The sequence below is a fragment of the Perognathus longimembris genome, chromosome 11, assembly GCF_023159225.1.
Source record: "Perognathus longimembris pacificus isolate PPM17 chromosome 11, ASM2315922v1, whole genome shotgun sequence".
Lineage (NCBI taxonomy): Eukaryota > Metazoa > Chordata > Mammalia > Rodentia > Heteromyidae > Perognathus > Perognathus longimembris.
The window spans coordinates 66,644,105-66,658,679 of record NC_063171.1 but is presented as its reverse complement, the minus strand read 5'-3'; the positions used below and the strand labels follow the sequence as shown (position 1 = coordinate 66,658,679).

The window sequence follows — 14,575 nt, the reverse complement described above, 5'->3', positions numbered from 1 at the left end:
GGATGAAAGCGACTGCCCCGCGGGCACCTGGGAGATGTGCTACTCAGAAAAGGAGGGGCAGGAAGAGGTCCCAGCTGGGCTCCCGTCCTGGGCCATGTGCGCCTACACATCAGGTCAGTTTGCTCTCTGCATCCAACTGCCAAAAATGCTAAGTACAAATCTAAGATAACTCTTAAGCAGGTGATGGTGATTCTGTGTAGGAACTTTCTGTGTGCCTATTGTTTATCTCGTTGCTCTGGAAATTGTCAGGAAGTGTATGAAGATTACCTGCCTCATTTTTGAAGATGAATATTTTCTTCTTTTATAGTGGCAGAAGTCCATGCAAGATTTGTAAACAGCGATACAAAATACTGTAAACATAACTTAACAGAGCTTGTATAAAACAGAAGTAAATCCAAATTTACAAGTGGGTAAAAAACCAGAGGGTAGCTTGCTTCATAGAAAGTTCTCCCTCCTGGGCCAAGGGATAGATAGATTATATATATATATATATATATACTTTTTTTTTTTTTTAGATTACAAATATAATCCTGAGCTGAAAAACTGGGATTGGGGAAGAGCCATCTTTGCACACAAAGTACCAAAAGATGCTTACTCTGTTTTCTTTTCTCTAATGATGATCAACTGCCGGAGACAGTTCCGAAGGTAACTTTGGGGACACTCATAGCTTTGTGTGGCGCCCGGGTCTGGAGCCTGCGGCGGCGCTTGCCATTGCGGCGGACGCAGCGGCATCCTCTGCTTCTTCCAGCTCATCCTGGAGCTCTTGGCTGACACTGGACTGCAGGGCTGCGGGAGTGAGCCACTCCTTTGGGAGGCAACTCTGGAGAAAGGGTATACAGGAGCTGAAGTAGGCCAGTCGATTGATCCAGCGAGGAATCTCTTTCCCACAAAGAATCTATGGGGAGAGAGTTTTCCATTAGGAAAGGGGTTAAGGTGGTGCAGCCCGCTGCCAAGGCAGAAGGGAGATGCGGTACAGAAAACCCACTGCGCACAGCCTTCCGTAAGGCAGGACTTGGTTAGCTTGTCAAGCTGCCTACTCACTGCTTCAGCAGAGTCAAGCTAATTCCACTCGCTCCTGCTCACCTTTGATCCTTGAAGGGCTTCAGGCCATGTGTAAGAGGTGTAAAGAGCACAGAAGATGCTGGCTAACACAAAGGTTTCCTCAGCATAGCAGAAGCCCCAGCAGCTGCAAGAGTCAATCTTAGGTATTTTATCAATTCTCATTTTTCACAGATTCTTTCCTAGTTTTCTCCAAGCTATTCAGTTCTTCCTAGTCCACACACTACCCATTTGCCTTTACCCTAACCCCCTTGTTACAAAGCAGCTCTAGAAAAAGGTACTCCCAGATGAAGACTTGGCTCTAGGATATCTCTGCAGAAGCAGGGCCACGGGTCAGACAAGACATGGACATCTGCCCAAACTTCAACCTGGACTCTAGTAGGGGAGAGATGGGTGCTGGTGGAAGCCTTCCTGGTGCACAACTGGCACGCCCGCTAGTGAACCCAGGACTCCTCTCCTTCTCCCACGGAAGAGCTGACTGGCCATCTTTGACTGTGCAGCTCCTGTCACAGAACCCGAGAGTGCAGAGCCAGAAAAGTACTTCAAATGTTTCCGAACTGGGCACCGGCACCTCCCGCCTGCAATCCTAGCTACTCAGGAAATCTGAGGATCACAGAAAGTCCACAACACTCCGATTTCCAATCAATCACCAAAAAGCCGAAAGGCAGATGTGTTACAGCACTAGCCTTAAGCACAAAAGCTCAAGACAGCGCCCAGCCGGAGTTCAAGCCCCAGGAATGGCAAACCAAGCAATGAAAAGTTTGAGGAAAGTGGACGTGGGAAGATCTAGGAGAAAGCTGAGCTATGACCTCACGAGACCATTCCCGCCCACCCAGTGACCTCACAGACCACTCCCGCCCACCCAGTGACCACACGAGACCACTCCCACCTACCCTGTGACCTCACACGAGACCACTCCCGCCCACCCAGTGACCTCACACGAGACCACTCCCACCCACCCAGTGACATCATGAGACCACTCCCACCTACCCTGTGACCTCACATGAGACCACTCCCGCCCACCCAGTGACCTCACAGGAGACCACTCCCGCCCACCGTGACCTCACATGAGACCATTCCCGCCCACCCAGTGACATCATGAGATCATTCCCACCTACCCTGTGACCTCACACGAGACCATTCCCACCTGCCCTATGACCTCACACGAGACCATTCCCGCCTGCCCAGTGACCTCACACGAGACCATTCCCGCCTGCCCAATGACCTCACACGAGACCATTCCCGCCCACCCAGTGACATCATGAGATCATTCCCACCTACCCTGTGACCTCACACGAGACCATTCCCGCCTGCCCAGTGACCTCACACGAGACCATTCCCGCCTGCCCAGTCCTAAGAGTAGAGGCAAACAAATATTGTCTCTTCCGCCTGAGAGTCGGGGCTCTCTGTGTATTTGGAAATTCATCACAGAAGTGGTGCCTAATAGCTATCTATGGCTATCACATTCAATAGCCACCTCCCTCATTCTCCTTTTTGAGTTCTTATTTTATATTCTCCTCCACATTTCCATGTGATAAAGATGAACCTGAGGTGTATGCTACCCTGATTGTAGCTTGACTAGCTAAAACAAAGTTCTGTGATCTACAGCCAGCTATTTTTGTAGATAGTTTTACTGGCATACCTTACCTGTGTTTCAGCTATTCATTTAGATATTGCACTATGACTCTTTATTACAATGGGGAAAAGCAGAGTTGAGATCATGAATAGTTCACAAACCGAAAATATTCACCATCTGTCTTATTCCAAAGTTTGCCAATTTTGAGGTTGTTTTGAAAACTTGAAATCGAGACCAAGGCCATTTAGCACTGCAATCTTAATTTTGATTTAAAATGTTGATTGTTGATAGTGAGGTAATTGTGACATGTCTTAGTTATGTGTATAAATTGGGCCATAATTTAAAATCTTCTTACTGTGGTCAGTAATCACAGTATTCTGTTCAGGCAGCAGAATCAGCTTTGCCTTTAAGCTTTGATCCAGTAATCCTTTTTGCAAGAACCTATCTCAACAGACACACTGAGATGTAAAAGGTATGTGTGGGGAATTCATCATCACTTTATTTTTTTTGCAATAGCAGAAAACCTATAACCCACGTGCATTAATAAGAACTAGATTAAGCTGAGTGCTGGTGGCTCACGCCTGTAGTCCTAGCTACTGAGGAGGCTGAGATCTGAGGATCACGGTGCAAAGCCAGCCTGTGAGATTCCTGATCACTGACCAGAGCTGAGGCCCAGAGAGTGACCACACAGGAAGAAGGTATATCTATAGCCGAGGAGGAGGAAACGCACCAAACTACATTTTCAAGACAGGAAAAACAGGACTGGCACCACGGGTCTCTAAAACCACGGTCACGTGTGACCATTTGCTGAGTGGACTCAGGATGTGGTGTGTAGGTGTACTCACAGCCGTGAGTGATTAGTAAAGAGACAACAGACTTGGAAGGGGTGAAATCAGGAGGCACCTCTGGGCTATCAACACCGCTGTTTGAGAGATTTCTGGGAAGCGGTCCGTTTCAATGGTCTGTTCTGGATGTACGCTCCGTCAGCTGTGAGCTGAGGGTCCGCGGAGGACTGCACTGAAGGCACACGTAGCGGTTTAGAAAGGAGCATGGAGAGGGGAGGGGAGGGGAGAAAAAGCAGAGAATCTGGAGGTGTGGCTCAAGTGGTGGGTAGAGTGCCTGCTTAGCAAGTATAAGGCCATGAAAAGAACTCCCCCCACCACACAAACAAATGAACAAACACCCTCAGAGATTCAGTATGGAAAGAAAAAATTTTTCTTTCCTTTGAGCTTCCCTATGTGCCAGGAGTTTGGTTTTTCGTTGTAAAATCAGCATGTCTCATATTGTAATCATAGCTTCACATTTTTCAATGATTCACTACTCTCTAGAAGGTATGCATTGAACAGGAACTCCATCTACCTACCTCACCTACCTACGCTCTCTCACTCACTGCTTGTCTGTCAGCAGCACTGGGACTTGAACTCAGGGCCTGTATTCTGAGCTTCTTCACTCAAGGCTGGCACCACTTGAACCACATCTCCAGTACCAGCTTTTTGCTGTTTAATGGAGATAGTTTCTTAGATTTGTCTCAGAACCCTGATATTCAATCGCAGCATTCTGAGTAGCTAGGATTATAGGCAGGAGCCACTAGTTCTCAGAAGGAACTAAAGTTTTTGTAGAGAAATATTTTTGTATAAGCATGTTTAATCAATCATTAGAAAAATCTAAATCCTGAGTTTTCGGAAAAGTTTAAAATGGGTTTATACAGTCACGTGTACTTTTCATCTTGATCATTTCTCTTGTGATCAATGAGAGCCTAGAAGAGATCACTCCACTTCTGTGGGCAGCTGCATTTACCAGAATGGTGGAGGGGATCAGCTTCCTGTCCCCATGTCTCCCTCAGTGCAGATGCACTGAATACCTAACGTCATAGGTGCCTTGGGAGGTCATAGCTGGAGGGGGAGAGTGAGTGTGTGTGTACATACATGCTCACTGGAAGCAGCTAGGCTAAAGGAAGACTGAAGCATGTCCCAGATCCTTTCTACTTTGTTCCAGTCCTGGGAATGAGTCCAATCAAGCCCAGGTGATACTTTTAGACCAGGTTCCAAGTATTTGTTGAATCTGGTCATGCAAGCAACCTTTGCCTAGCAGGTACCACCAATCCAGTTTCCTGGGAGAATCAGGTGCTTAGCATATATGAAAGTATTTGTGCAAACTGTTAAAGACAGTGTGCCACGCCGTCAATAGTTCTAGGAACTATGAGGGCCTCCAGGAATCCAAGTCCCCGGGCAGCAGCTTGGGGTCTACCTAGGCAGGCATTTCTTTTTTGTAGTACTGAGGTGTGAACTCAAGCTTACAAGGTAGAGGGCTCCATTATTTGAAGCCCCACCTCCACCATGGACAAGCCTTTCTAAGGACAGTAATCTTAGTTGTTAACTCTTTCTTGACCAGGAATAATTTCATTTGTCTTTTTTTTTTTGGGGGGGGTGTCTCTTTTTTGGGTACTGGGGATCAAACCCAGGATGTTGCACTTGCAAGGCAAGCACTTTGCCACTGAGCTACCTCCCAGCCCCCCCCTTTTTTTTGGCCAGTCCTGGGGCTTGGACTCAAGGCCTGAGCACTGTCCCTGGCTTCTTTTTGCTCAAGGCTAGCACTCTGCCACTTGAGCCACAGCGCCCCTTCTGGCCATTTTCTGTATATGTGGTGCTGGGGAATCAAACCCAGGGCTTCATGTATATGAGGCAAGCACTCTTGCCACTAGGCCATATTTCCAGCCCCTTTCATTTGTTTTTGAAAACTAGTTAGGAAAGAGAAAGAATCAAACAACTATTTGGATTTTTCTATGTGTACTACATCTTACAATATACTATGGACTTTGTTTAGGTTTGATACAGACTTGACTGTTGTAAAATTATGACAACTGGAAATACCTAAACCTTGTAATATTGAGATGAATATTAATCATGTTAGATAACTAACATTGTGATTAGGCTAAAAAGAATCATCCTAGAGGGCACTGGTGGCTTATGACTGTAATCCTAGCTATTCAGAAGGCTGAGATCTGAGGATTATGGTTCAAAGCCAGCAGGGGCAGGAAAGTCAGTGAGACTTTTACCTCAAACTAAGTACCAAAAGTCAGAAATAGAACTATGGCTTAAGTGATAGAGCACTAGCCTTAAGCAAAGAACAGCTCAGGGACAACACCCATGACCAACAAAAATAAATAAATACATAAAATCATTCTTTTGAGAGCTACAGAGTAAAATGTTTATAATAAAGTAAATGACCTAGAACTTGTCTCAAAATAACCTGGGAATTTTTTAATTGAAATATGTAGGAGTTGCTATATGATATCTACTTTTATACATTTTAAAATTTCCCATGAAAGTAGTAACTCAAAAGGCAATTTAGGGGCTGGGGATATAGCCTAGTGGCAAGAGTGCCTGCCTCGGATACACGAGGCCCTGGGTTCGATTCCCCAGCACCACATATACAGAAAACGGCCAGAAGCGGCGCTGTGGCTCAAGTGGCAGAGTGCTAGCCTTGAGCGGGAAGAAGCCAGGGACAGTGCTCGGGCCCTGAGTCCAAGGCCCAGGACTGGCCAAAAAAAAAAAAAAAAAAAAAAAAGGCAATTTAGACTAGTAGCATTTAGTAAAAGTAATGCTACTGGCTTTTGTTGTTTTTGTCAGTTGTGGGGCTTGAACTCAGGGCCTTGGTACTGTCCCTGAGCTCTTTTTGAACCACTCTGAGCCATAGCTCCACTTTTGTTTTTGTGGGGTTTTTTTTTGTAACTGGAGATAAGTGTTTCATGGGGACTTTTCTGCATGGGCTGGCTTTGAACCATGATCCTCTCAGCCCCCTGAGTAGCTAAGATTACAGGCGTGAGGCACTAGTGCCCAGTGCTAGCGACTTTTACAGTGCAGCACTGACCCAATTCGGTCCATGAAACACAGATGAATTGGAAGGGAGGGGAAGAATGTTTCTGGAAAAAGCCTCACTATTTCTAAGGGAGCACTAAAGGGAGAGAGTTTCTTCTTCCTTTGGATGTTGTGATGAATAAGGCCAAGGATGGAGCCAAAAACCTAAGGATGGCAACTTGGGAAATGAAAAGACTTTAGGTACCCTGTAAACACTGAGAGACCAACCACACCGACAGAAGGCCCATCTTATTCTGGACTTCTTGTTTTGGATAATCATGTTTTCTTATTGTTTAAGCCAATTTAAATCAGATTCAAAGGAACATAACCTATGTAATAGGACTTGGCAGTATTTTTCACTAAATGGCTGAAGAATTAATATTTTAGGCTCTGAAGGCTATGAGGTATTTTGTTACAGCTACTTAACTCTTCATAGCAGCCTGAAAGCAGTCCAGTAAACAGGTAAACAAATGAGCCTGGCTGTGTTAAAACAGCTTTTCAGATACAGAAATCTGAACTTCCTATCATTTGTGTGTGTTGCCATATATTCCTCTTTTGAATTTTCTTTTGGTCATGGGGCTTGAATGCTGGGCTGGGTGCTATCCCTAAGCTCTTTTTGCAAAAGGCTAGTGCTCTGCCACTTTGAGTCACAACAACACTTCCAGTTTTCTAGTGGTTAACTGGGGACAAGAGTCTCACATGGGCTGGGAATATGGCCTAGTGGCAAGAGTGCTTGTCTCGTATACATGAAGCCCTGGGTTCGATTCCTCAGCACCACATATATAGAAAAGGCCAGAAGTGGCACTGTGGCTCAAGTGGCAGAGTGATAGCCTCGAGCAAAAAGAAGCCAGGGACAGTGCTCAGACCCCGAGTTCAAGCCCCAGGACTGGCAAAGAAAAAAAAAAAGATGATAAGACTCTACACACTTTACTGCCTGGGCTGGCTTTGAACTATGATCCTCAAATCTCAGCCTCCCTAGCTAGGATTACAGGTGTGAACCACTGGCTCAAAATTAGCTTCTGGCCTTGGCTAAATCACTTAACTTTTACTTCTCAGTTTAAAGCATAAAAACTGTGTCCTAAAAAGGTGGCTGACAGATATGTACAAATGTTCTTTAGGCTTCAACTGTACTATGGTTTCAGGATTAAAGCAGTAGTTGTACTGTTGCTGTTGTCAGTTTGAGAGAAAAAATAAACCAGAATCAGAGTAGCAATGATGAAGTGTTAAGTACTTTATTAAGAAGTCAGAGTCTACGAGCTAGGAATGTGGCTTACTGGTAGAGTGCTTGCCTTGCATGCATGAAGCCATGAGTTCTATTCCTTAGCTCCACATAAACAGAAAAGTGGCGCTGTGGCTCAAGCAGTAGAAAGCTGGCCTTGAGCAAAAATAAAGCCAGGGACAGTGCTCAGGCCCTGAGTCCAAGCCCCAGGTCTGGCCAAAAAAAAGTCTAATCTGAATTCACTATAACTATTTTCAAGAACTCTTTTTTTCCCAGAGTCTGTTTATTTTTCTGAAGTGGAGAGACTAGATGCTATTATTTCTGCCAAATTTCACTTTTTTTTCGGGGTGGGGGGTAGGGAGAGCGAGCACAAGTCCCAGGGCCTGAACTCAGGGCCTGAGCACTGTTCCTGGCTTCTTTTTTTTTTTTTGCTCAAGGCTAGCACTCTACCACTTGAGCCACAGCTCCACTTCTAGCTTTTTTCTGTGTATGTGGTACTGAGGAATTGAACCCAGGGCTCCATGCATGCTAAGCAAGCACTCTACCAATGAGCCACCTTCCCAGCCCCAAATTTCACATCTTATGACCTTTGAATACATTCTGTATAGATACCTGGGATCAAGGCTGCTCAGCTCCCTCCCATTCTTCCCTGAAAACTAGGGCACCTTACGAATGCATCCACTGAACTTTACTGCTGTACAAATCACCTGGGCATCCTATTAAAATGAAGTTTCTGATTTGGTGCAGATGCAGTGGGACAGAGATGAGATGTATTTTACAAATTTCTATGTGACACTTCTGGCTCATGAACTTTGACTATCATGGTAGGTAATAAACTGTGGTCATGGTGTTTGAAACCTATCTTGTAGAAGCCAACGAGGTGAAGTGCAAAAAGTCAGATAGCTAAGCATCTCTGCAGAGGAGGTCACTGAACAGTGGCTCATTCACACCTTTCAGTTTGTGGTACCTTGATATTGCAACCACAATGATATGCTAAGAGTCAAAGCCATCTCAAGTGCTATTTAATACTCTAGACCTTATTTATATAATCATTAATTTCTTCTCCCCATCTTCCTTTTAGTCCTTTAATCCTAATCCAGTTTTATTTCTATATTTATTTTGTGGTACTGCAGAGTGGGCACTCTACCACTTGAACCATTATCCCAGATCCTGCTCTAGTTTTAGTCTTCTGGGAAAAATAATTAAGGCTGGCAACTAAAACTCACCAAGAGAAAAATCTTAATAGTTAAGAAGTATAAGTCCTCTTTTGAGACAATCTTACTATGTGTCCCAGGGCTGGCCCAGAACTTACACTATTAGAGGCCCAGCTGGCCTCTAATTTGCAATCTTCCTGTTTCTGCCTTCCAAGCGCTAGAACCACTGGTATAACCCACCACACATAGCTTGGCATTTGCTTTTTGAAAGTGGAAGTTTTAGGTTGGTTCTCGTTTGCATCTTAAAGCGTGCCCCAAAGGCCCATGTGTTAAAAGGCTTGGTAAATGCCAGCCTGTGTTGCTACTAGGTGGGGCCTAGTGGAAGGAAGTTAGGAATTTGGGGACAGGCCCTTGAAGGGAATATTAGAACCTTGGGCCCTTCCTGTGTCTCTCTCTGCTTCTCACCACCATGAGACACACAGCTCTGCCTCCCATACATTTCCTGCTATGACATATTGTGGTCCCAAATCAACAGCAGTCTACCATGAACAGATTTCCAGGGAGGTAAAATCCATATATGATTGTCTTTCTCAAGGTATATGCATAACCAAAGAACGCTGACTAACATGATGAACAAAATTATTATGTAATGCTCTGCTAACTTTAAAACTATAAGCTCTGGAAAGGTAATAATGAACAAAATAAGATACTGTATCTTACACAAGATGACTAATCAGGAAAAAAAGAATCAAGACTGCATGTACTGGGACAGCATATATACAAGATAGAAAGTTATCAGAAGAACTTTTAGGACAAAATAGAACTTACCTCTGATAAAGCTGAAGAAAAATGATTGCAGTTTTTATGCATTAAATGATAGGCATTGCCTTTATATTCTTTTCCCAGTTCTTCTACAATTTTTTCTATATCATCTTCTAGGAAATCAGTGCTCCCTAAAACAACAGCTTCTCTTAAAAAAACAAAAAGAAAAAAAGAAAAAAGAAGAACAAAGCTGTGTGAGTTTCAGATACATTTAAATACAAGATTATTTCCAGGAACAATATGATGGATGTAACAGAGCAGAGCTAATGCAGTAAGACTGAAAGTAAATGGGACTTAGAGAACATGATCCACACTAAGAAAAGGGCTTGCCATATTGTAACCAAGAAACCACTTTTTATGTTATATCCCCCTGTGCTATAGTAGTATGAACTGTGGAACTTGACAATATTTAAAAGGATTAAAAAATCAAATCACATACACACACACACACACACACACACACACACACACACACACACACCACCCACTTAAAACTACAACCCAGAAAATGCAAGACATTGTTCAATAAAAAGTATAATTTCAGTCAGATACAATTTACACATCAAAGACAGCTGAAAATAACAGAAAAACCATTTTGTCAAGTAGCCTGGCACAGAGGAACAGACGCAGGACAAGTCACTGCACTGTAATGTATACATGGCTCAATTCAAACTAAAGAGTTTTAAATGTGGTAGTTGTGAGCCCTATGTGGAATTTCTGTATTATAACTTCAATTCATTACCTAGCTTTCATTTGGCAAGTTAACTATTACAGGGCTAGACATTTCTTCTTGCAACCAAGATTCTAAATACTAAGTACAACACTTAACTATGGAATGGAAATTTGATTACTAATATTTACATTTTCCACTTCTGTTTATAATTTCTAGGGCTTCAGAGACCACTCAGAGCCACACATTTTAGGTGCATTATTGCACGTAATACCTCTATCTTAATAACAGTTTCCAGACAAAGTAAAAAAAAAATTATCAAGTATTCTGAATTAAGTGGGAGAAACAAGAAGGTAAGTCATTCAAACTTTCTCTCCTTTCCTCCCAAATAGGAGACTAGAAGGAGATTAGGTAGACCAGTTTTCAGAAGCAGAACTGCACCTAAACAATGACAAAAAATATTTGAAAAAATAGAACAAATATGTAGGTCCAAATAAAAGCAAGAGACTCTATTTGACTGATTTGCTTCTTTACAAATATATTTAATTTACAAATAAAGTGTCAGCAACTAAAAGAAGAAACACTTTAACTTTTTAAGATTTTGACCTACAGAATGAATTCTGTATGCCTGCAAAACAAGCTTTGGCACCTAAGACAGTGTAATAAAAATTGTCCTCCCTACTTACTTAAATTTAAATGTTTCTCCTAGTTCAGAAGCATTTCCTGGGGAAATTTCAAATATTCCAGAAAAAGAGTAAGGATGGCCACCATAAGCAAATTCTGAAAAGAGAAAACTCATGATTTTTAGTATTTATCACATAAAATTTAACCAGAATATGCTGAATCAGGCTTTAATAAAATGATGAAGATAATGATACATATTTTTATAAAATGCCTTCACAAACATCTCAATTAGCTATTACTAGTAGAGAACAGTTGTCACAAAAAGACCTGAAACTTTTAATAATTAAAGACATTTCACAGTAATGATTGCTATGTGTACTCCAGGTATGCTGACAAGACGTGAATGACAACTCAAAATTGGAGTCTCTGCAGAGTTGTTATGCCAATCTAGGTGGGCAGCCCAGGGGTGTGTACTGAAGAACCCAAACTGTCTAATGGTATTGAGTTTTCCTGTTCAGGGGTGAAGACTTTTCACTTTGCAGTGCTGGGGATGGAATCCAGGGCCTTGGACATGTAAGGTAAGCACTTAGCCACCGAGCTACATCATCATACTAGACATGATGTTCGTGCCTATAATCCTGGCACTTGGGAGTTGGAGGCCTAAGGATTGTGAGTTTGAGGACAGCTGGGACTACACTGTAGGGCTCTGTCTGAAATAAAAGTGAAAGATTAAACTGAAGCATTAAATTCAATTTCTCTCACTGGATAAATAAGCTGCCAAAATTAGTATATGCCCATCCCAACACTGCATAGCAAATCCCTTAGCTAAGAGTGTGACATGTATTACAGTACATGTGTTCTAGCTCAGACAGAAACTTGCACCTACCAAAAAAATGGAAAATGGTTTCAAATCAGGAAAGAAAAAAGTGCCTGGCTATAATTCCTAGGTACCACGTACATATTAAAGTGATTGTCCTGGTAGGTTAAAAAACTCAGATGTTCAATCATATCACTCAAGACTTATCAAGTGCAACCTTACAGGGTCTTAGAACACAGCATAGAAAAGAGCAAGGCTGGTATAAGGTTACTTTTGATTCAGACTTCTAAGATGCAGATGAAACTGTTTACTAACCCATTTTGAAATAAAAACCATAGGGTTTTTTCCTCCATTTTTTTGAGATGGGCCTTGTTAATGTAGCTCAGATAGGACTTTAACTCACAATTCTCCTGCCTTGCCTCCTGGGTGTTGGGACAACCGTAATTTATTTGGGGGGGGGGGGGTTAGGTCTGGGGTTTGAGTTTCAACTACAGCCACACCTTCAGCTTCAACTTTTTTTTGGTGGTATAGTTTGAATTCAGGGCCTTGGATTCGCTAGGTAAGTACTCTGTCATTTGAATCTTACCTTTATTTCTGCCCTCTTTTTAAATATTGTATTGGCAGAACGTTATTCAAATATTGTAGATAATCAGATTGGACATTAGAAGCTAAGATCTGAGAATCACAGTTCAAAGTCAGCCAGGGCAGACCAATCACTGACATTTATTTCTCACTAACCATCAAAAAGCTGGAAGTGGAGGCATGGATCAAGTGGTAAAGAATGCCAGCAATGAGTGAAGAAGCTGAGCAAAAGCATGAGGGCCCAGTTTCAAGTCCTGATACCCACACAACAAACAACAAAATGCACCAATCACTCATTTTCAAGAATGGATGGATATGTATTGAATTATGTTTCTGATTATTCCTAAATGATTTTATGAAAGGGATCGATCAGTGACTGGTGTACATAGAAGAAAATGTGAGTTCAAGTCCTAGTTCTGTTAATTATCAGCAGTGTATGGCTCCCGAGGAGAGCCCTGCTTACCATGTATGAGGCGTTGGATTCTGTCCCTACCCAATCTCTCTTCCCAAGACAGTCATAATTACTATACTGACACATTTAAGTAAATGTGGCTTTCTTCAAACCAGATAATGTTGAAGCCAGTGTGGTGGCATACTTTTGTAATCCCAGCTCCTTGGGAGGTAATGGCAGAAGATTATAAGGTTTGATGCAAGCCTGGGCAAAATTAACAAAACAAAATGGCTGGGGCCATAGCTCATGTGATATACAAAGTACTTGTCCAGCAAACATGAAGCCTTGGGTTTAATCCCTGTACCAGTGGCTCAGACTTGTAATCCTAGCTAGCTAGGAGGCTGAGATCTGAGGATCATGGTTCAAAGTCAGCCCAGGCAGGAAAGCCCATGAAACTTTTATCTCAAACTAACCTCCAGAAAACCAGAAGCGGCACTGTGGCTCAAGTGGTAGAGCTCTAGCCTTGAACTGAAGAACTCAGGGACAGTGCCTAGGCCCAGAGTTCAACAAGCCCCATGACCAAAACAAAACAAAACAAAACAAAACAAAACAAAACAAAAAGCTAACACTGGTGTACAGTCTTTAGTGCTAATAACCATGAGTCAACTACAGTAATAATAGTAATAATACATTCTTAGCAATTATAAAGACTGCCCTGGTCATGCGAATAGTAAAGGTATTTCTGAGCTGGGTGAAGTGGCTCAAGCCTATAATACTTAGCTTCTTTGCAGAGATCAAGGACTGGGGCTCAAGACCAGCCCAAGCAAAAAGAAGTTTGCAAGACTCCATCTCAGCTAATGCTGGGCATGGTGGTGGGTGTGGATCTGTAATCCCAGCTGTAGGAAAAGTACAATACCTGGGCACAGTGGCAGGTGCCTGTTATTCCCAGTGACACAGGAAATACAAGTAGGAAGGTCATGGCCTAGAGCAGCCCATGCATTAAGCAGGACCTTACCTTGAAATAAACAAAAGGGGCTGGAGGCATGGCCAAAGTGTTAAGATTGCTTGACTAGCAAGCTCAAGGCCCTAAATTCAATCCCCAGTATTGCCCCCCCACCACCAAAAAAAAGGATATTCCTGCTGTGGATAAGTTTTTTATTTCATCTGATGTGCTGGCATAGCCTCAATTAACCAGGCAATGTGATCTGCCTAGGCAGACTGTTACTGGTTGCAATCTGATCAGGAGCAGATCACCTTGCACCAGAAGGGGAATAGACAAAGGAAAAGGCTACTGAAAACACAGCTGCTCCCTGCATGTTTATCATAACAAAAGGTGACACAGGAAAAAAGAATGGAAAGGGCTGTGCCTTAATGACAAACTCCACCATTTTTGAGCAAAATGCTAGATGAAATCAAAGGCAATATTTGCTTAGCGATATTTTAAGATTTAGACCTTATATGTAGGTGTATATCCACACAAAGGTCTAAAAGCCTAATTTCTGAAATTCCCTCAGGAAATTGGTGTTTCAAGTTTCACATTCTCTCTAGCATCAGCTCTTTTCCAACCAAAGATGGTTTTTGTCATGCCATTTTTCAAAGTGCAAAGTTTCTTAGAAACGTCTATATATTAGAACTAATCAATCATGGCATAATCTCAAAAGGAAAATGTTGTGTAAGATATAGTACTTAGGATAAAAGATAATGAAATGAGTGCATATTCTGCATTTTCAGTACTTCCTCAGACTTATTCTATGTTGGGTCATTTTTCTAAAACACGGTATAAACAAATAAACAAGGACAGGGA

General features: G+C 42.6%; 1 protein-coding gene across 1 annotated transcript in view; it reads right to left on the bottom strand.

The window, feature by feature from the left end:
* Positions 1 to 514: 514 nt before the first annotated feature.
* Desi2 (desumoylating isopeptidase 2) overlaps positions 515 to 14,575 on the bottom strand; it is a 46,299-nt gene continuing 32,238 nt past the window's right edge. The window contains exons 3-5 of the mRNA XM_048357504.1: positions 11,044 to 11,137; positions 9,694 to 9,835; positions 515 to 895 (exon numbers count right to left, since the gene is read on the bottom strand). Of these exons, the coding sequence (XP_048213461.1) occupies positions 662 to 895; positions 9,694 to 9,835; positions 11,044 to 11,137 (470 nt within the window). The 3' untranslated portion in view covers positions 515 to 661. The remainder of the gene's footprint in view (positions 896 to 9,693; positions 9,836 to 11,043; positions 11,138 to 14,575) is intronic.